Source organism: Ruditapes philippinarum, unplaced genomic scaffold (genome assembly GCF_026571515.1).
Source record: "Ruditapes philippinarum isolate M1 unplaced genomic scaffold, ASM2657151v2 ctg3382_1_1_1_1, whole genome shotgun sequence".
NCBI classification, from domain to species: Eukaryota; Metazoa; Mollusca; class Bivalvia; order Venerida; family Veneridae; genus Ruditapes; species Ruditapes philippinarum.
This window is the reverse complement of record NW_026860138.1, coordinates 43,877-65,582: the sequence shown is the minus strand read 5'-3', so window position 1 is coordinate 65,582 and position 21,706 is coordinate 43,877. Positions and strand designations below refer to the sequence as shown.

The following is a 21,706-nucleotide window of genomic DNA, read 5'->3' as shown; positions in this document are numbered from 1 at the left end:
TGTGCTAATCAAATGTCTATTATTTGAAGGAACTTTGTGAAGGTGCATTGTTTCATTGTCATTGTTCCATGTCAAAAATCTTACCTTAGGACTTTGTCATTACAGAAGAGAAGTGAAGTATTAATTACTATAATATAAAACAAAATCAATGTCCCTTGAAGCGGGGGCATAATTTGAACATTTTTGAAAAAGATTTCGTGTTTCGTGCCAAATACCATAGCTTTAACTTTTATAATTCCAAAGGACAGGAATTTTTTACTATTTGCATCCAAGGATATACACACTAGATGCAATAATTTAAACAACTTTGTTAGAGAATCAATAAATGATATTCCACATAACTCATATGTGGTCTTGTTATTTCAGACAAGGAGAGAGGGCAAAGGATAATTCCTGTGAAGTTTTGTTGATTGGCTCTATAGTAAGAGACCATCCGAGAGATAATTCTACGATCAAACCACTTTGTGTTTTAAAAGTCTGATATCTTACATATCAAATTTCATCGAGACCCCAAGCTCAAAATCAATGTGGGTCCCAAAATTCAAAATGGCCACCAAGATGGCGGCCGAATTTAATAAAATATTCATATACTCGTATATTTATGTTGAAACTACCAAATTAGGATACTCTTATCATTTTTGTTAAATAGAAATATATTTAAATGAACTGATTGTTTTGAATATTTTTTTTATGAACAGAAGGATAAAATAACAAATTTTCAGCCATTTTATTTTGAAAAATGTATGAAAAATCGGATAAATTACTAAAAATATTAAGATCAAGTTTCAATTTTCCTGGTGGTTCAAATGAGCCATCAAGTATATCAAACATCATAATTTAGTTAATAAATTTATTGTATATTTTGTCATTTTACAAAGCTTTGCTACACCTTTTCTTTGTCTTACTGAGGCGACGCCAAAAGTGAGTAGGGTAAACAGACCTTAAATGTAAATAATGGTTAACACACACACTGCCTCTGTGCAATCCCAACAGAGTCACTGTAGAGAAAAAATAATTTGAAACCCTACTGATGTTTGGCTCAATTGCAGCTTTATTTAAGAAATACAAGTACAATTTCTCATTTTTATACATTTAACCTTTTACCTTATGAGCATATTGTGAAAAATGGCCGTTTTCATTTAAAGGTCTTTTGTTATAAGTTCAAACTACCATGGAACTTTAAAAATTGCTTTAATACTGATGAAACTTTGCACAAATGTTAAATGGACCATAGCCTATGTACCTGCATGCTCAATCGTAAATTTCCTGTTACCATGGCTATCTCAAAATTGTGAAAAATCACTATTTTGCATTGTTTTGTTTTTGTTTGTTTGCCTTTTTTTTACATCAAAACTGATCTCAAAGTCCTCCAACTTCTGAATGGATTGAGAAACAGTAAAGGGCTTTTCAGCGTTGGTAACACGTTACCTTTATATCGACCTGAGGTAATTTTAAGACTGTCACATGTCCAAAATTTTCTTGGTGATGTGGGACCTTCCCCTTTCAAACCCCGAACAGAAGGGGGCACATCCCTCTGCTTGCAACCTCTTGATGTACCTTTTTGATAAGGGAGGCGCCGAAAAAGTGATCACTTTTTTAATAGAATTTCTCATACGAGAACCAGTATTTGGGGCTTAAATAGAACATTTTTTTCACTGTTTGAGGCCTCAAAAAGAAGTGGACGAAAAGCCGTAAAAACACGTCTTTATGAGATAAAAGGTTAAATTAAGATAAACGCAAAAAATTATCTAATTACATTGGTACCTGTGACATCATTTTCTAAAATTCATCGAATTGAATTGGAGAGTTTATTGATTTCTTACTGTAGTCTGAATTTTAAACAGAAATCAGACCGATTTGGATTTTAATTCTGATAAAATAGCTTTTACCTTTTCTTCAGCATAATAACAGATTTCTCACAAGAGTATTCCAGCCACCAAAATAAGTACGCACAATTTATTGCAAAAATAAAAAAACCATGGTTCAATGATAAACGATAGAAAGCCGTTAGTCGTTAGAATGTTTATCTTTAATATTCGAGCATTGTCCAACATACATCATGAAATATTTTGAGTCAAAGCTACAGGTATTAGATCAATTCATCATCCAAGCGCAAGTCATGGAAGTCGTATGTTTCAGATTTAAATGCAAATATCCCTATAAAGAAAATATGGGACACAGTTAGATAGATAAGCGGTAAATTAAAAAAAATCCCACTACTTAGTTAATTGTAATCTAATAATTGTCAAATTGCAAAAACACAAAACGTAATTAAGAAAACATTTGCAGAAAACGAACTCTTCTTCAAATAATTATTTCAAATGAGTTTCTACAGCATTAAGTTTCTAAAATTATAGGAGAACAAATAAATTTCATTTCAGCAAATGACAAAATTCACAAATCTCTCTTTTCTTTCAAAGGTTTGGTTGATTCGATTAAAAAGCAAAAGATACAGCAGCAGGTCGAGTAGTCATTTACTATGATTTCTTAAACACCTCCTACATCAATCTCTGGAATTACTGCCGTTTTGTGCCCTTCCTAATATATTTAACAACATTTTGTTATCTGGTGAATTTCCTTAAAGTTCGAAAGGAGCTGTGGTTATCCCATTATTTCTTAACGTGAAAGGGATAGCACTGACCCTGCAAATTACCGTCTAATTTTACTTACAAGCTACTTATTCCAAACAGTTGATACAATGGTAAATAAATCCCTGTTATAGTATTAAGAAGTTAAAGGAATAATTTCTAGCTTTCAGTCATGTTTTCGTGAATAACAGAGTTCCAATAATCATCATATTCATCCCGATTTTTTATAAGAAAATCTTAAATAAATAAACAACACTCGGCTTTATTTTTATAATTTCATATGATCTTGTAAAACCTTATGATACAGCATGGAAACATGGTATTCTTTAAGATATAAAGGATGCAGGATTAAAAAGTAAACTTCAAATCATCATTTCTATCGTTCTTGTCGATAGAAACTTTAAAGTAAGACTTCATCTTCTGATGAAAAACTTTCTGTTAAACACGCAGCTAAGGTATCATCAACTGATAAAGGTCATGCTTTAACCAAATTATAGCTATAATATTTTAACAGACTAAAGGAAGCTCGCCTCTTCGTTAAAAGGATAGATTAGAAAAACTTAAAGTAGACACAAAGTATATTCTTCAAAATGTTGTAGATGTTTCTCTTTGAACTTCATTTTTCCAGAAGTTCAAATAGTCTATCAAATTTAAAGAAGTCATCCATTTCTCACAGTGTTATTTAAGACCATTTTTCAAACTTCAAAGAACGTCTAGAATTTTTTCATAAATTACACAGACGATTACAAAGATTGTTGCGAAGAAGGTGCAGTTGTCTATAGAAATCATTTTACATCGTGAATGAGACTACCTGGTGATTTATCTATATTTACTGCTGAAACAAAAGCTTTTAATTTAGCCATGTCAAACATTTAACAGCATGATAATTTGTAACTTTTTCAGATTCACTGTCTGTGATATTTTATATCAATCAAAATAGAAATTTTGATAATATTGTGGTAAAGAAGCTATTTTGTGATTTCATGATATATTAAAAACATGTCAGTAAAATTATGTTGGATCCCAGGCCACGAAGGAGTACAAAGATATGAAAAGTGTGACTAAAGAAACCTTAAAAACACAACCTTTACTGTTTCCAAAATTGTGAATTTTAACCTTCATTAAATAAACTTATATAATCTGAATGGAAATCAAATTTGAACAAATGATATAAACCCCTGACTGAACGTGTCACCATCTGTCTCTCTCTCTTATAAACCACCATGATCAGGTTGGTCTTCTGAGATGTTCAACATGACACAATAGAGCAATACATTCTCATCTTTTAACAGACCATTATGCTGAATGCTATGGTCTTGCAAAAGTTCATCATATATATATTACCGATTGAATACACTTTCGCAACTTTTTGACCCATTTTCTTCCTTGATATTGATCGACTACTTAAGCGATATTAACCTGTATTATAAAAGTTATTTACTCTCTTTTTTTTTACCTTTTTATGTTATTTCTTAGGTTTAATATTCCTATATCAGCAAATAAATTGCCATTAATGTAATGTTTGGCAATGTGCCATTTAACCAAAACACACGATCATAAACTAATAAAGTGTCATTATCAAGCTTAACTTAAGTAAGCTTAGGAGCTGCATGCCTCCAAATTCATACTGAATTTCAGGAAAATGTTAAAAATATATTAGAAAGTAAAGTATTGTCAAGTGAACAAAGAAAGAAAATTACACTTTCAAGCAAAATTTATTAGGTAGGTCAGAATATGCAAATATAGCACTTACAAATACCTGAAAAATACTGCAAAATCATGGATTAATTGCAAATAACATTTAATTTATTTCTGGAATTGTGAATAACTTAACCTTTCTAAAATCAGTAAAATACTTTTTTTGAAGTTGATTTTCTGGAAAAGTATCTAAGCGCACATGGAGGCAATTAACTTGAATTTCTTTTAATTTTTAAAACAATGTGAAGTTGACCACTTTTTGAATTTGGCACCACAGAACCCTTTGATTTCGATATAAGCCAATACATAAAGTCGAAACAACTCTTGGTCAAAGCAAAAAAAGCTGATCCAATATTTTTTTGATAGCTTTTGTAGACAAAGTTGTTGCCAGCAAAAAACATGTATGTTAAAGTTAAGATGTAGCTGTAATTAGGAAAATGGCTACCGGCGATAAAAGTAGAAATGTGTCATTAAATTATCAAATTTTAAAGAACTTCTCAGTGGTCACCGTATAAATATTGTTCTTATATGGATAATAAGTTATTAAAATTGAACTTTTAAACTTGGTTTTATTTAGAGATATAAGGTGAAGTCCGAAATATCTAAAAAAGCTTTAATAAGAGTCATTAAATTCAAAACCATAAAGATCCTAAACTGTCGGTCATAATTACAACAATATCTGATGCCAAATTTCATATCAAAGATTTTGTTTGTATGTTTAAAACACAAAAGAAAAACATATAATGCTAAATATTGCATTATTTTGCAATTATTATAAATTATCGAAAGCGTATCTCAAATAACTGGATTTTGGCGGCCATATTGGCGGCCATTTTGAGTTTTGCCGCCATATTTATTTTAAGGTTGGGGTCTCGATCCAAAATAGCAAGACATACATCAAACTAGGATAATCCAAAGTGGTTTGCTTTTAGAATTAATAGAACGAGTATATATACTTTGACCCTAACTTTTATTGGAGATGTTACTTAAAGAAATATTTAACCACATAGTGACGCACGGCCATGGACGACGGACGGAGAATGTTCCAAAAGCTCGCCATGGCCATGTTGTGCTTCTTTTGACTAAATGTATTTTTGAAATTTACCAAGCATTTCAATTAACTGGCAAGATTCCTGTTTGACAAGGCATTTTGATTAAATGAAAGGTACCATCACATCCTAAATATTAGGAAAGGCCCTTTTAGGTTAATAATTCAATTTCAATATTCTGATTTATAAATACAACAACTCAAATAACGAAATCTTAAAGAATGCCTAAAACGACACATTGTTGCAGACTCGGTTTGATTGAACCTGTTTCAGGACGGTAATGAAAAGTGAAAGTTAGAGTTCACGCACTCTAGCTTCGGCTTAAGCAGAATTCAACATCTAAAGTTTTGATACAAAACACAATACTTTTTTTTAACTACTGATGCATTTCATAATGTTTTTGGTCAGACAGTGCTTCTTAGAAATGGTTCCATTCTCCACCTAAATCAGAAGTGACACTTCCCTTTGCTGACGTCACAGACACTTTTTTCATAGCAAATTGATTTACTGTTGTCGAGTTCTTTTTTATCTTACGATCAAACCTTTGGTCTTGGCTGGTACTCTGAGCCTTGCCTCCTAAGTCTGTAGAGCTAATTTCAGGTAAGAACTCTACTTCACCGGGAAGATAGTGGTCGACTGTAGATTCTTGTCTTCTTCGAGTAGAGTCAATAACCCAGTATGTATTCATCTCTCCTTTGCCCTGTAATAATTTTTTTTATAAATCGTCATTTCTTTAAAAAGATTTTTGTCTTTTATTAGTATATACGGAAGCATATCAGGGTCTGCAGTTGGTCGGATGTTTTGCGCTAAGTCGGCTTATTTTTTATTCGCATTCATAAGATGTTTTTGCATTTCTTGATAAAAGTTTCTGACAAAAATGAGAAGCTTTTAGGCATTTTAACTGAATTTTTCTCGATATGCCTGAAGCTTTTGTCTTTGCGACAAAAACCTGTAGAAACTTTTTGATTTCTCGACTTTGCTGAAATATTTAGCAGGACGCAAAGGCGTTATTGGCATTGACAAATAGCTCACGTAATTCAACAAAGTGTTTTTGCAATGATTAAAAACTTCTACGTATTAAGTATTACTCATACTGTCTTCATAGAATGTTTTATGTATAACGTATTAACCATAAAGTTTTCATGGAATGTATTTGGTCAAAACGAGAAGAAACAATTTGACATAACGTGAAACGTTAAGATAAGTGGAGGCCCTGATAAGCTTCCGTAATTATCAAGTCATTAAAAATTAAAATTAAAAATGATTTAAGTGATAGGCAATTAATATATTAGGGAATAACATGAAATGCAAGGGATATCAACCGCATATATAAACGATGCATGTGTGTCTAGTAACCGAATGTTTAACAAACTTTACATATCTGACATTTCAATTAATGACACAGAAACTCGAATAGTTTTCATTAGCTAATCAGCTAACATTTAATTGTAAATTGTGTCAATTTCAGTCTCTTTCTGGTGTTCTTGAAAGTAAGAGTCTGTTATTTAATATATTGACACAAAATTTAACTGCAACGTAGTTAGTTAGATAGTATCTGATATTTAGCCTGATAGTCGCTATAAATGTTTATACGTTAGCAGTATTTTTTAGAATAAAGTTGGTCTTTCAAACTAACTTGCAAGTCACATAAATAACAGTATGTTTGTCTTAGATGAGCATGAACATGAGCAGATATTAAATTAAGTAAATGTCTCAAATAAACATTATTTTTTAAATCTGATTAAACTAATTTAACACCCATGGAACAGAAATATCTCCTGTTGTTACCGGATAATTTTGATCGATTTTTTTTCAACAGCAAGTACAAAGAAACATGTAAAAAGGTTCAACAATTATGTATTTATTTTCTTAATTATAGTGTTATAGTTAATCTAAGTTACATAAAAACTCAACAACGATATAATATTCATTCTACTAATTAACAAGTCATATTTCTGAAGCATTAAAATTGACAATGAGTTTTAGCTTTTTAAGATTTAGAAACCCTCCGCAAAAAATAAAAAGTTCTCTTAAGTTCAACTAGAAATGGCGAAGTTCTAACAAGAGGTAAGAAGTACCTTGCAAGCGCCTCTGAACCAGCGACTAAAGTGAGCATTTTCTGTCAATTTTTCCCTTTTCATACCAAAATGCATGAAAATTCCATACAAATTTAACACATTTTGAGAAATTTACAAAAGCAGCCACTGATTTAAATAATAACTGTCTGATATAATATGTAATCGTTAGTGTTAACCTAAACAAATAAGAAGTACAATACTTATTGATTAACCATTGATAGTAAAAAGACTGTGTATTATAAAGATGCGTGAATGATCTCAACACGTAATTATAGTACCACAGTAAAGAAATAATTCTGTAAAATAATTTACTATGATCATATTATGTCTAAATTGTGATTAATAAAAGACATTAAAGCCATTCCGTCCACGCACGCATTCGTACAGACAAGGAGATCACACCAACTCTTATCGTTAAAATATTTATAACAAAGTTACAAACTATGAAATATAAAAATTAAGATTGAGTGTTAAGATTGATCTCAAACTCACTTTGACGACAATTTTACCCCTAGGCAACAAAGTAAACGCTCCTGTCTTGCTGAGGTTCCTGAAAGTTGATTCACTGATGTGAATTTTGTCGGCTGAAAATAATTTACAATTTTCCATACAATAAAATATCATACCATTAAGGGAAACAACACAAATTTTACATGAATGTACGTAAAAGATAGACGCTAATAAGAAATAAATAACATTAGACATTGTATCATTGTCATAGGAGTTTAACTAGCTATACTGCTGACGCACTTTTCGAATGCACGCGTAGTTTTTATCCTGATGGATCTATACGACGTTAAAATGGATGGTTTAAACCAATATGGCTAAAGAAAGAAAAACAACCCTTACGATGCCCATTAGACTTCATTCTAGACGCAGTATTCACGGTGTCTCCGAACAAACAGTATCTTAGCATCACATTTCCAACTACACCAGCTGACACTGAACCTAAAATATAAACCAATTCAAGTTCTTCTTGAATAGAATGATAAAAAAGTGCGTTGAAAATTTGCTCTCGAAGACGTTTGTTCAGTGGTAAGTAAAAGCAAGTTTAATAGCAAATATATGCCATAGAAAGAAGTGAATGCTCGAAAGAAAACAATGATTTAATTTTAAAAACACAAAATAAAAAAAAACAACTTTAACACTCATCGGCACCTACTGAAATGCTGCGTTCATGGATTTTAAGGATATGATATATTAATTTCGATAGTTTCTTTGTTGCCATCTTAACGAGTGAAAAATAATTAAATTAATGTCATTAAATGCCTAAGCTTTTGAGTTTAACTTCTATAAATATGCACATGGCCTACCTGTACTTATACCAATCAATAAATGCAGTGGATGCTTTGTGCTCACTGATACAAGTGTCTTATATTTCACTGATGTCACTATATCCAATGCAAGGTAGGTGATTTCGGAAGCGTGTCTGCTACCGTTTGGCGTAGGCACTCCTATTTGGATAAAAATATAACTCATTTGAGTCGACTGGATATATCAAATAATACACTATTATTTTTATACAGATTTATACATTATTAAAATGTTCAACAGTTTGTATGCATTGAATTTTCTTCTTCTTCTTCTTCTTTTCTTTTTTGGTCACAAATACTAATATTTGTGTTAAAAATTTAATACTCGCTTAAGCCGGTGCTTAGGTGCCAGGAGGAAAAGATATTGAACAATAATTTTTTCATAATACCCTTGCATACGTTATGATGTTAAGCATAGCAATATATGAGCCGCGTCACGACAAAACATACATAGTGCGTTTGCGACCAGCATGGATCCAGACCAGCCTGCGCTTCAGCGCAGCCTGACCGGATCTATGCTGTTCGCTTTCAAACTATATAACAAAAACAGAAAGTGATACCAAATAGCATGGATCCTGATCAGACTGCGAGGCGCGGACACAGCTCATATTTAAAGTTTTTTGTCATGTTGGGAGTTACATAAAAACTTTGCGCGATAAAAACGGGAATGACTGATGTTTGACACATAGTTACAATAGAAACGAACTTCAAGTGAAAGTTTGATATTTTTCGGTATGCATATTCCATTCAAAGCAAACAAAATAGAAAAAAAAAAACATTGTACAATCAAATGTCTAAATATTTTCGAAAAGGGTCGAACTTAATCGGCTTGGCATAATTATTCGTATGTCCGATTTACAATAACCAAGTAATGCGGATCTTGAAGTTCAGAAAAAGCATACCTGATACAACCATGTACGTGTCATTTATTGTCTCCACCTTGTACACGTCATACATCTCAATTTTGTCATCAATAGAGGAATAAAGAATATTCAGTAGGTCGATCAGCTCCATTGGAGAATATTCAATACTCAGCTGAATAAAATCGACCACGCTGGTGAACATAACCGTGGCAGATTTGAAGAATTCAGATTCTACAGCACTCTTCCGTTTTAACCTATCTGCAATCGGTCGAGGTAACATCTGATAAAGAAGGGAATCTGTTTTAGAACGTTCTTTATTGAGTTCATCAGACGCCTTTACCAGGATTTTCGAGTACTCCTGCATGTTGCTTGTCAATTGCTCCGAGAAGGACATGATAAATGGGCATGCTATAATCACCAACGAAGCTGTGACGCTATATATGACGATGTTTTCAGTGTATCCGTCGACTGTCGAATTTATACGCCGAATTACGCGCATAGCAACCGCTTCTTGTAATATGTATAAATAATCCACCCTAAACGTTGAATTGTCGAAATAGAACTCTGCCTTTTCTTTGCTGACATAATGTCCTGAGAAGTTGCTGTTCTTAATTTCTGTACGTAGGCTTCGTATTGCAATTGTATAACTTCTTTGGTCTGTTTTTGCGTCAAATAATGGGTCAACAAGGTCGGACAGAAATGTTGCACTTTTGTAGTTGTAGTTGAAACGAAATATCCGCCGGAAGTAGTTATCGTATAGGTCAAGGTCAGGAAAATTTCCTTGAGCAAAGAACATTGCCCCATATGCTCTTTCTGCCCCTGTGTCCAACATACACCGTGTAATTTTCTGAAAAACAACAAGTGATTTCCATATGTTCCCAAAGCCGCTTTCTCGAATTCGCTCAATCATCCAATCCATAAAGAATTCAACAATTTCGCTGTAAAACTTGATCTCTCCATATACATCTGGTGAATTTGGGTCAAGTTTATTCCTTTGGCTATTTATATGGTTTATAAGCATTTGTTTGGATCTAAAATATTTCTTTTCATGGACTGTGAATTCTAAAGGCCAGCTCCACATGTCAGCAAACGCTCTGTCAGTCTTGTCGTATTCGTCAATCAAGAACGCCTTGGTGCTTGGTCCTATTTTACTTATGTATAAGATGCTCATATCCCGTTCTTTCTGGATCGTGTATATTAGTCTTCCTAAACTGACCGCCCTCAACATCAATGTTTGAGCCTAGCATTTAGAAGACATGAGTTCGTATGTTATGCATTTTAATGTGGTCTATGAAAATAATCAAAGGCTTCATAGAAATACATTAACAAATTTGTATATTTACTAAACACAAAAAACAAGGCTCTCTCTCTCTCTCTCTCTCTCTCTCTCTCTCGTTCTCTCTCTCTCTCTCTCTCTCTCTCTCTCTCTCTCTCTCTCTCTCTCTCTCTCTCTCTCTCTCTCTCTCTCTCTCTCTCTCTCTCTCTCTCTCTCTCTCTCTTGCTATATTTTTCTCAAAGTATGTCGGTGTGAAGATTGTGTCCATTTGCAGACAGAGCATAAAGCATATCGGTACTTACAAAAACATAATACTAAAAAGAAAGCTTTCGTGGATCTCTGAGACTACTAAGATATTCAAATGTTGCCAAATTTTGCTAAATTTACTATTGTTAATATCGTTTTAAACTAATTTACCTCAACAGTTGTATCTTTTTCCACAATGTTATCTGCAAGTGAGTACAATGTGAAGGTCCAACCTCCCAGTATAGGGATAAACGCTGCTGTCAGGAGTTTCCCTAAATGAATCCATTTTCCTCGAGTGCTCAGATAATCTGCCCGGAACAATCTTCCTGGAAATACGATCACAGTGCTTTGAATTATTAGGAATTAATTTTACTATATAACACAAGAACAACTCATGCCTTATTATTATAATTGCATACTTGTTAATGATGAACCTCAGTTAAAAAAAACATAGAGAGACAATAAAACTTTATAGCACATTCGCGCGTAATTTAAGTTTATTGTTTGGCTTAAATCCATAACGAGAAGCTGATTTGTACCATGCCATATTTACGTTCTGCGGGGCGCCTAGCGAAAACACAACAAAGAGTTTACCTGTCGCGCCCCGCATACTGACAATACGACAAAGTATTCGTTCTTTCGTTAGGCGACCCGCTTAAATACAACAATGTCATAGAAATTACATTCATATTAATGACTGTACGTACATGTAAAATTCTGTAAGTATGAGTTTCATAACACGAATATTGGACGAATCGTGTTAGTAACATAGGAAACGTTGTTTTCTTTTTTAGTTATAGTTTAAGTTTTGCACGACTTTGTCATGATAATTGGCTTCATATTGAAAAAGGATTATCTGTTTATTCGGGTTATTTACACTAAGCCATAATTCTATAAATATCCAATTTTGAATTTAGAATATCTTCACTAAAAAAGAAAAAAAAACAGCAAAACAATTAAAAACGAAAATGATAATTACCACATCCGATAGCCGTTGCTCCGTCATTACCAGTCAAACTTAGATGTGACAGTGAACTATCCCGCTTAGATGTTGTACTACAAATATAACATCAAACGTATTCAAATTAAACGCTCTTTAAGAAATACTCATTTTTAAAATCAAATTTTAGAGTAAAACATATTATGACTTCAAGCAAAGCTTTATAAAAAAAACTCAAAATGACAAATTATTGTTTATAATGGGGATATGGCGGAAAACAGTGCTTTGGCGCTTTTTAAGTTCTTGAATGGTTAAAAAAGCTTGTTTATTAATTAGATGATTCAAAGGAATTATATATGTTTAAGACTAATCCAAATAATTATACTCACAGTTGAGATAATATGTGATTGTATGGACACTATCTCCACTAAATGCGAGATTTTGATCATAATTAATCAGGCTGGTTTCCTTATAGTACTATTATAAGTTTTTCTAATCTGCCTAAAGTAAAAATCTGGCTACTTTGCAAACAGCTGTACGATATTTCTATTGGACATTTCATTAATTTATTGTCATGCTAACTATACAAATATCTCCACACCTCTCCCAGGCCACTTCCAATCCTATTACTAAAAGTAGCACACTAGCATCAGAATTCCAAGTTGCTAACAGTTAATAATAATAATAATAATAATAATAATAAATAATAATAATAATAATAATAATAATATAATTAATTATTATTATTATCATTGTATTATTATTTTTTATGGTGATATAAATATGTGTGCTCCAGTTTGTTGATACAAAGCAGTAAAATAATCAAAAACTACATTTTCGCTCTTAGTCTCTTTCTATAAATCAAACATGAAAACTAATTAACTAATAGCAAATTGAAGCTCTGATGCCTGTGAAGTAACACACAACCCAAAAGCAAAACACAATTTGTCGAGTTATGGATGTATCCTTCCAAATTAGATTCTACAATTATAATTTCTGAATTTATTGAACTCGTTGAATAAAATAATTTTATGCTCGCCAGGGCTCGCATTTTATAATTCTATTCAACTCGTTCAATAAATTCAGTATTAAACTTACACTCATCCAAAATCCTTACTTTTTATAGAGACAAAAAAGAAGAAAAAATAAACCCATTGAACAGAATTTTCTTACACTTTGTAAGATGATAGTAAATTTTAGTTGGGAAAAATATTAAGAAAGATTGGGGACTTTTTTAATTGTAAAAACTACTCTGACTAATTTTCTACCTGTTCATTTAATAAATTTCATGAATAAATGAACAGAAAAAGTATTTCCAGTATGTACGACCATTTTGACAGTAGGTATTATTCTAAAATCATATTAAATAACTTACTTTCCTTTCACACTCATGTTCATTTAAACACATTCAAGTATATGTTATATATGAAATGTAATCCAAACTTATTCAGTAAATGTTTTAACCAAATAGCATTCAGATTCACTTTGTTACCACGGATATGATATACATTATGAAGAAGTGCACTTACATACACAATTAACACGTTCTTGGCGTACACCTGCTGCTTTTATTTTGGTCGAAAATTGTCTCCAATTTTACACTTAATTAACTGTAATTGACCATTTAGTTGTAAAAAACGATGAAATTGTTTCACGTTAGCAACTAATTAACGTGGATATATTTAAATGATTTCCTTCACAACCTATTAATTAAAATATCGATATAACAAAGTATTGTTTTTTTGTGTTTTTGTTTGTTTGTTTATTTAAAATTTTGTGTTGTTTATTTATCAATTAATTTATTCATTCATTCATTCATTGATCTGTTTATTGATTGATTGATTTATTTATTTATATATTTATTAATTAATTTATTTATATATTTTAGATCTACTTTATTGGCAATAAAAAAATGGTTTTTCGTGTTTTTCAACAGTTATATATTTTGCTTTGCTTAAAGTGTATACACTTATTGATCCGATGACTTAAGTTGGTATGCTATTTTTATTATATAAGAACGTATTTTTTGTTAGCTGTTTAACTGCAAGAAAAGAATATAATAAAACAAAGAATGTTTTTGTTAAAAACTAATCTAATAAATTCTATAAACAAGGGTTGTTAATGCAAAAATAAGTATAAAAAGATCAAACCTCATCAAGTTTTGGAATAGAATAAAAGAACAATACTCTTAACTCAGCCAACAGCAATAAAACTTGATATTGACGACTTATATGATTTTTCAAAAGTTTATTGATCCGCGCCCACAGGCGCAGACCTATTTGTGTTTACTAATCTTTTGTCCAAGGGCCCGGATTTTATCAATTTATCCCTTCGATTTACAGCTTAAAATAAATTCGGATTCAGAACTCCTTTCGTTATAATTTTGACCCCCCCCCCTCCCCTTCGGTGATTCGCGGCGTGTCATATTAATGAATGAAAACGGGAAGCAGTTCTGCTGTAGAAAATAGCTTTACGTGTTCTAATTTTTGACACTTTTGTTATAAATTTGTTATATTCCTTTTTTAGTTGCACATGAAATTATTATTTGTTACATTTTGAATTACATTTACACACAGCATATCAAGTATACTATTAGTGATTGAATTTGTGAATATAAAGAAGTTTTCAGGCATAAGTATGTAATAGTTTTGCTTTTGATAACATTCTTAATTAATATTTATTGAACTAAATGTTTAATAATAGCATGTTGATATATTGGCTGTTTTGAAATAATTATAAATTTAGTATATAAAATGACATTTCATTGGTAATATTGGTAATTGACCTTTTCGAAAACCTAGCTAAACACCGATTTTCCGGTACGTTACGGATTTAGCTCTGGGGCATTACACCAAATGAGGTACATTACACAGTTACATGATATTTATATTTTTTTCATTACTTTACCGTTTAATGTAAAAAAATGATCTTTTTTGAAAATTATCAATATTCCTTTAATATAAATTGAAAATTTTTCAAAAAAAAATGAATTGTCTATTATGAAAATCAATAAATTAAAATAGATGTAGTGGAATCTTCCATAATAAATCAGGTTATTTTCTGTGTAAACTTGTGTATTTACTTTATTTTTGTATTGAATTATCATGCAATGATTTGTAATTATTTTCATATAAAGAAGTAACTGTTTTATTTCAATTTAATTTAAAAAGCCCGAAAAAAACCCATCGAGTGCGCTATTACACTTTAGGTGAATTCCCAAGAGCTATGTACAGAAAATAACGGAAAACGGAGTTTACCTTAGTTTCGAATTTGTGAATACATGGAGGTTAATTATCAACATTTTGCGCTTCGATATTAAATCTCCAAGCGCATGACTGGTGAGTGGTGAAATGTCCTAGGGTCCGTACTAGACATTTTGTTCCCGTACGGACGGATGGACCATCATGAAGCATAGAAAAGAGGGGAAAGATATTTAATATAACAAAATGCTTTCACTGACTCCAACCTGGTTAGGAAATGATTCCATTGAATACAAACAAGACTTACAAAAGTTGTAAATGTTATGTGACATGACTGTACTGTGTTCTGTTCAGTAACATAAGATGATAAAAATACTAAAGTCTGTTTTTTTTAAATTATTATAATTGTAACAAATATACAAATGATAACAAAAGGGACTTACATGATAATATAGTAATATTACATGCATTTTTTTTCATGTCAAATTTAGAAAAAAAAATGGTTTCTTTCAATAACCGTTTAATTCACGGTTAATCCTCTGTGTAAAATAACATAGAATACATTATGACTGGATAAAGTGTATACTTTAGGAAATAACAAAGACATCTTGCTTCTTAAGCATTTTGATATGATTTGTCTTTGTTTGAACAATCTTAAATTATTCAAAGTTGTGTAAGATGATCTATTTTGTATAAGTCTGAAATAAAGTGATGTTCTGTTTTGTATCTGTTGATGTTCGATTGAACTGTTGTGTTGACAAAAGGACTTTTTGATTTGGGCATTTGAAACAAATAGAGAAGTAAAAGCTGCTGTGTCATTTTTTTGAGGGGAGGGGGGGGGGCAGGGAGTGGTTTTGGGATCGGGAAAAAATGTTAATTTATGTTTCCTCACAATGAATATTTTCCCTTCTTCAGTGAGAGCAAACGTATGAAATTTAAAAATCGGGTTATGCCGATTATGCTTCAAACTTACATTGTTATATCAGGAAACCGTTAATATAAAAAAAAAACACTTTAAAGTCACAAATTTGGTACTACCTTCGTATTTTAGATGATATAAAATGCTGATGTTCATTAGCGATTACTTTGGTTTGATTGTAATTTTAATCATGCATGTTTGTCTTTCTTAGAATATTATCAAAATGTTCAAACCTCCAGGAGTAAGAATCAGAAAAAGTATGACAAATCACTAGGCAGGAAATTACATTGACAACATACTGAAAAGAACACTCATGTGGCAAACAATTGATAAGTCACGTAGTCACAATAGAAAACCAAAACAAATTGCTTCCGCGTGATTTAAACATTTTTTTAATCAATTGTCTATTGCAAATTACACATGTTATGATATTCTTTTGACTAAATGTAATTTCAAATTGATTCGAAAAATCAAACATTTCACATAAATAGTTCTTTTTTACTATTTTATTCAGGCATTTAATGACAGGTACCAAGATATCCAACATAATAATTATATGAAAGCAATAGCCCTTTGATATGAATAATTAAATAAATAAATAGTCAGATACGAAAGTTTGTAACTACTTGTATATACACAATACTTGTCGTTTATATTTATCATAACAGAAAAGATTGCTCAATTATTTGGTTAGATTGAGCTACTTAGAACTGGTTCCATTCTCCACCTAAATCAGAAGTGATACTTTTCTTTGTTGACGACACGGACACTTTTTTCATTGAAAATAGAATTACAGTTGATGACGAGTTCTTTTTCATCCTCCTATCAAACCGTGGGTCGCAGCTGGTACTCTGAGCCTTGCCTCCCAATTCTGTTTAATTAGTTTCAGGTAAGAACTCTACTCCACCTGGAATATTTTGATCGACTGTAGATTCTTGTCTTCTACGAGTAGAATCAATTAGCCAGTATGTATTCATCTCTCCTTTGCCCTGTAAGTGCATGAAGTATTTATTTGATACTAGTTCTTTCCCTACAACAGTTCTGTCCCTTTACAACATTTTTTGTTGTTTATCTTTTATTACTTTAAGGAAGATTAATTTTACATATGCTCGATGTTTTTCCCTTTTAAAAGCATTTCAAAACAATTCCTTTTTATATTCTCGGCTACCACCTACAAAATGAAATAGCGTCTTTTGGCTCTTCGTGTATTGTATTGTTCACTTTGTTGTATGTAATATAGCTTATGACGTCATATTCCTGCTTCTAGTTATTATACATTCGTCAGAATTCCCAGAAAGGAATAGATTTTTTATCCTTCTTTGAAAGGGCAACCATGAGCTCTATAATGTTTTAAGAAAGGTTTCAAAACATGTTACTTAAAGCTCAAAACCCGAAGAAAGAAGCACTGAGTGTGAAATTATTTGTTATTAAAGTAGCAAAGTAGTATTTTATACAAAACACTAAATCACTATAACATTACTTATTGGCACAATACATATCAGAATAATAAGTTCACGCCTGGTATACGACTTTTTTCTGGACACTGCTATCAAATCTAAATGGTATAGCATTCTTCGGATTTCGACATAAAGTGTAGAGTTCACAAAATATATAAAAAAGACCACCCTTTTCCTTTGTTGACACCTAATTTTAGCGACATGCAGTAGCTTGGAAGCAGCATTAGAGCGATTTATCGTATACCCCGAAAGAGGTAGTTCTATCGTTTACCACGCATGAAGATGTTTCAGGTAATTGGGCAATGAGTATTATTTCAGAAACTATAATAGGATACAAACAATACCAAGAGGGCCATGATGGCCCTAGATCGCTCACCTGACTAATCAAACTCATCCAAACAATTACCTAGACAAGCATTCTGACCAAGTGTCATGACAGGTGAGTCAAAAATGTGACCACAACAATGTTCGAACTCATCCGAGCTATCACCTAGACAAGCATCTTGATCAAGTTTGATGATGATTAATGCAAAAATGTGACCGCTAGAGTGTTAACAAGGTTTTTCAATTTTTGCTCATGTGACCTACTTTTTCATCCAAGATGACCAATGTCCAAACTCATCCGAGCTATCACCTAGACAAGCAACATTCAGGCGTTGATATTTTTGCTTATTCATAACTTACGCGCTATTTCATATTCGATCGTCATAGATAACACAACATCTCTGGTTTTGATAGTATCAACGCCTGGGGAAACCTGCGGGGTTTCCCATGTAATTATCGACTAATGATAATCCTATAAATAGACCAATTAGCACGTGACCAACAAATAACATGACTAAATCGAAATCAGGCGAAGATGATAAATGTTGAGAATTTGACGCCATTTACCATTATAAATTGAGTCCAGCACAATTGTCTGATGCTCACACACTTTTCTACTTTAACTAATCACACCTGTTGATCAAATTCACTTATCATGCAATAAACTTTGTCAACGAGTGTTAGTTTTTAATTGGAAATGGTGTTTTGAAAGCGAGGCTCCGTAACTGTTCGCTGAGCTCCGGGTCACTTCGTGGAAATTCCGTTTCTATTTTTAGAAACTAGTTTGTTGTTGCATGAGTTATCGTTCTTTAATAACACCCGTAATTTTCGGGGTGTATACTAGATGGCGCTTCGATCGAAAATTGTATTTCCCCAGGCTGTCAATTTGCCGAACAGAAGCACATAAAAAATCGACAGACTGGAACCAAGGCTAATGCGACCGCTACAGTGTTCACAAGCAATTGTGGACGTACGACGTACGACGTACGACGGACGGACGGCCGACGGACATTCGTCGATCCTAAAAGCTCACCCTGAGCAAGAGCTAAAATGCTTGTGTTAAAATATTGCTATAGCATCATGGGCCTTTTACTAGTGTTACAAATTTCAATTACTGACAACGAAATACGAAAAAGGGTCGCAACAGGCACACACTCTATCATTTAAATAAACATTACAAACAATGAACTATAAACAATAAAACTGATCTCAAACTCACTTTGACAACAACTTTACCCCTAGGTAACAAAGTAAACGATCCTGTCTTGCTGAGATACCTGAAAGTTGAATCGCTGATGTTGATTTTGTCCGCTGAAAATAATTCATAATTTCCGTAATATATAGGGTATCAAACACCAGAACGTTACATGAATGTACGTAATAGTTAGTAGAGGCCAGTACGAAAAACAAATGCGATGTTTTATTCTTTTCATAAGATACTTAAACAACTCTAGTCGCCGACTTAATTTTCAGAGGCACGTAATGTTCATTCAGATAGATGTGATGTTAGATAGTTTAAAATAAACGCTATTGCAGACAGTCCATGCGAAATATACGGCTAGAAATTTTCCAGTTTTTAGACAGTCTCATTGGGGAAAGATTAAACATTCATGAACTGCATGTATAAAATCAATTTATTATATGATATATAATTTGTAAGAGCTAATGAGTCGATATCTCGGTCTATAAAAGGTGAAGAATTACATATCAACAGTGCATCATTTAGAATTTATCTATTTAACAAGTATTGTGAGATACAAATGTATGTTGCTTCCTATCTCGATGGGTATATTTCTTTCAATGTAAAGAATCAACTGAATAAGTTAAGATTTTACGAAAACTTTCCCTAAACAAGTATTGCTGAGGAACGAAACATAATCCTTACGATGTCGGTGAGACTTCATACTTGACACAGTATTCACCGTGTCTCCGAACAAACAGTATCTTAGCATCACATTTCCAACTTCACCAGCCGACACTGAACCTAGAGTATAGTCTGAGCAATGTCAACTGTTTCTAGCATAGAATAATACAAAAACGTGTATTGAGAACATGCCATAGTAAAAGAGTGTACAGTCGTATGTCAAGAGCAAATTGAAAAGCAAATACTTTGAATATCATCTGCACATTCTGCATTTCAATCTTAATGAATATATAGGGTATGTTTTACTCCAAAGAAAAATTAGTTACACTATCAATAACGTCTAATGTACCCATGCTAAGTTAGAATATTTTGGTCTATAATGGCTGTTCAAATAAGAACTTTGGATCATTATGAAGTTTCTATTTTCCAAGGTAACGAGTAATAATAGTGAAAGTAATAACATAATATGCCTAGAAATTATGAATGTAACTTCTTTAAGAAAACCATGACCTACCTGTACATATACCCATCAATAAATGCAGTGGATGTTTGGTGTTCACAGATATAAGTGTCTTATACTTCACTGACGACACTATATCCAAGGGCAAGTAGGCAATACCTGAAGTGTGTCTGTTACCATTTGAAGTAGACACCTCTTATTAAAAAGAAGTATAACTCTCATTTATAAGACACATTAGACAAGGTATCGCAAATAATGAGGAAGGTCACTTGGATACACCTGAAATAACTTTGACATGTCTCGCCATTTACTTTGACCATTAATAACCAAAACAATATAAATGTGACACAATTTAATGTTTAAAATATTAACGGAAGATGTCGGACTTAATCGACTTTAAATCACTTATTTTGAAATCCAATTTATCAAATTCATGTCACGAGAATCTAGTTATACAAGAGAAGCAGCATACCTGATACAACCATGTGTCATTTATTGTCTATACCTTGTACACGTCATACATGTCAATTTTGTCATCAATAGAGGAATAAAGAATATTCAGGAGGTCGATCAGCTCCATTGGAGAATATTCAATACTCATCTGAACAAAATCTACCACGCTGGTAAAGATTACCGTGGCGGATTTGAAGAATTCAGATTCTACGGCACTCTTCCGTTTTAACCTATCTGCAATCGGTCGAGGTAACATCTGATAAAGAAGAGAATCTGTTTTAGAACGTACTTTGTTGAGTTCATCAAACACCTTCACGAGGACCTTCGAGTACTCCTGCATGTTACTCGTCAATTGCTCTGCAAAGGCCATGATAAATGGGCATACTATTATCACCATCGAAGCTGTGACGCTGTATATTATGATGTTTTCAGTGTATCCGTCGACTGTCGAATGTATACGCCGAATAACGCGCAGAGCAACCTCTTCTTGTAATACATATAAATAATCCACCCTTGACGTTGAATTGTCAAAATGGAACTCTGCCTTTTCCTTGCTGATATATTTTCCTGAGAAGTTGCTGTTCTTGATTTCTGTACAAAGGCTACGTTTTGCAATTGTTTAACGTCTTTGGTCTGTTTTTGCTTCAAATAATGGATCAACAAGGTCGGATAGAAATGTTGCACTTTTGTAGTTGAAGTTGAAACGAAATATCCGCCGGAAGTAGTTATCGTATAAGTAAAGGTCGGGGTAATTTCCTTGAGCAAAGAACATTGCCCTATAAGCTCGTCCAACATACACCGTGTCATTTTCTGAAAAACAACAAGTGATTTCCATATGTTCCCAAAGCCGCTTTTTCGAATTCGCTCAATCATCCAATCCATAAAGAGTTCAACAATTTCGCTGTAAAACTTGATATCTCCATATACATCTGGTGAATTTGGGTCAAGTTTATTCCTTCTGTCTACATGCGTCCGTAA

At 32.5% G+C, this 21,706-nt stretch overlaps 1 protein-coding gene across 1 annotated transcript; it reads right to left on the bottom strand.

The window, feature by feature from the left end:
• Nucleotides 1-5,621: 5,621 nt before the first annotated feature.
• LOC132759003 (uncharacterized) lies at nucleotides 5,622-21,098 on the bottom strand. The gene is made up of 11 exons (XM_060750727.1): nucleotides 20,781-21,098; nucleotides 20,330-20,468; nucleotides 19,858-19,935; nucleotides 12,653-12,716; nucleotides 12,091-12,167; nucleotides 11,283-11,437; nucleotides 9,629-10,829; nucleotides 8,727-8,867; nucleotides 8,263-8,361; nucleotides 7,906-7,997; nucleotides 5,622-6,035 (listed from the first exon to the last, which is right to left on the bottom strand). Exons 1-11 carry the CDS (start codon nucleotides 21,096-21,098, stop codon nucleotides 5,754-5,756), a joined length of 2,646 nt encoding a protein of 881 aa, XP_060606710.1. The 3' UTR covers nucleotides 5,622-5,753.
• Nucleotides 21,099-21,706: the final 608 nt, after the last annotated feature.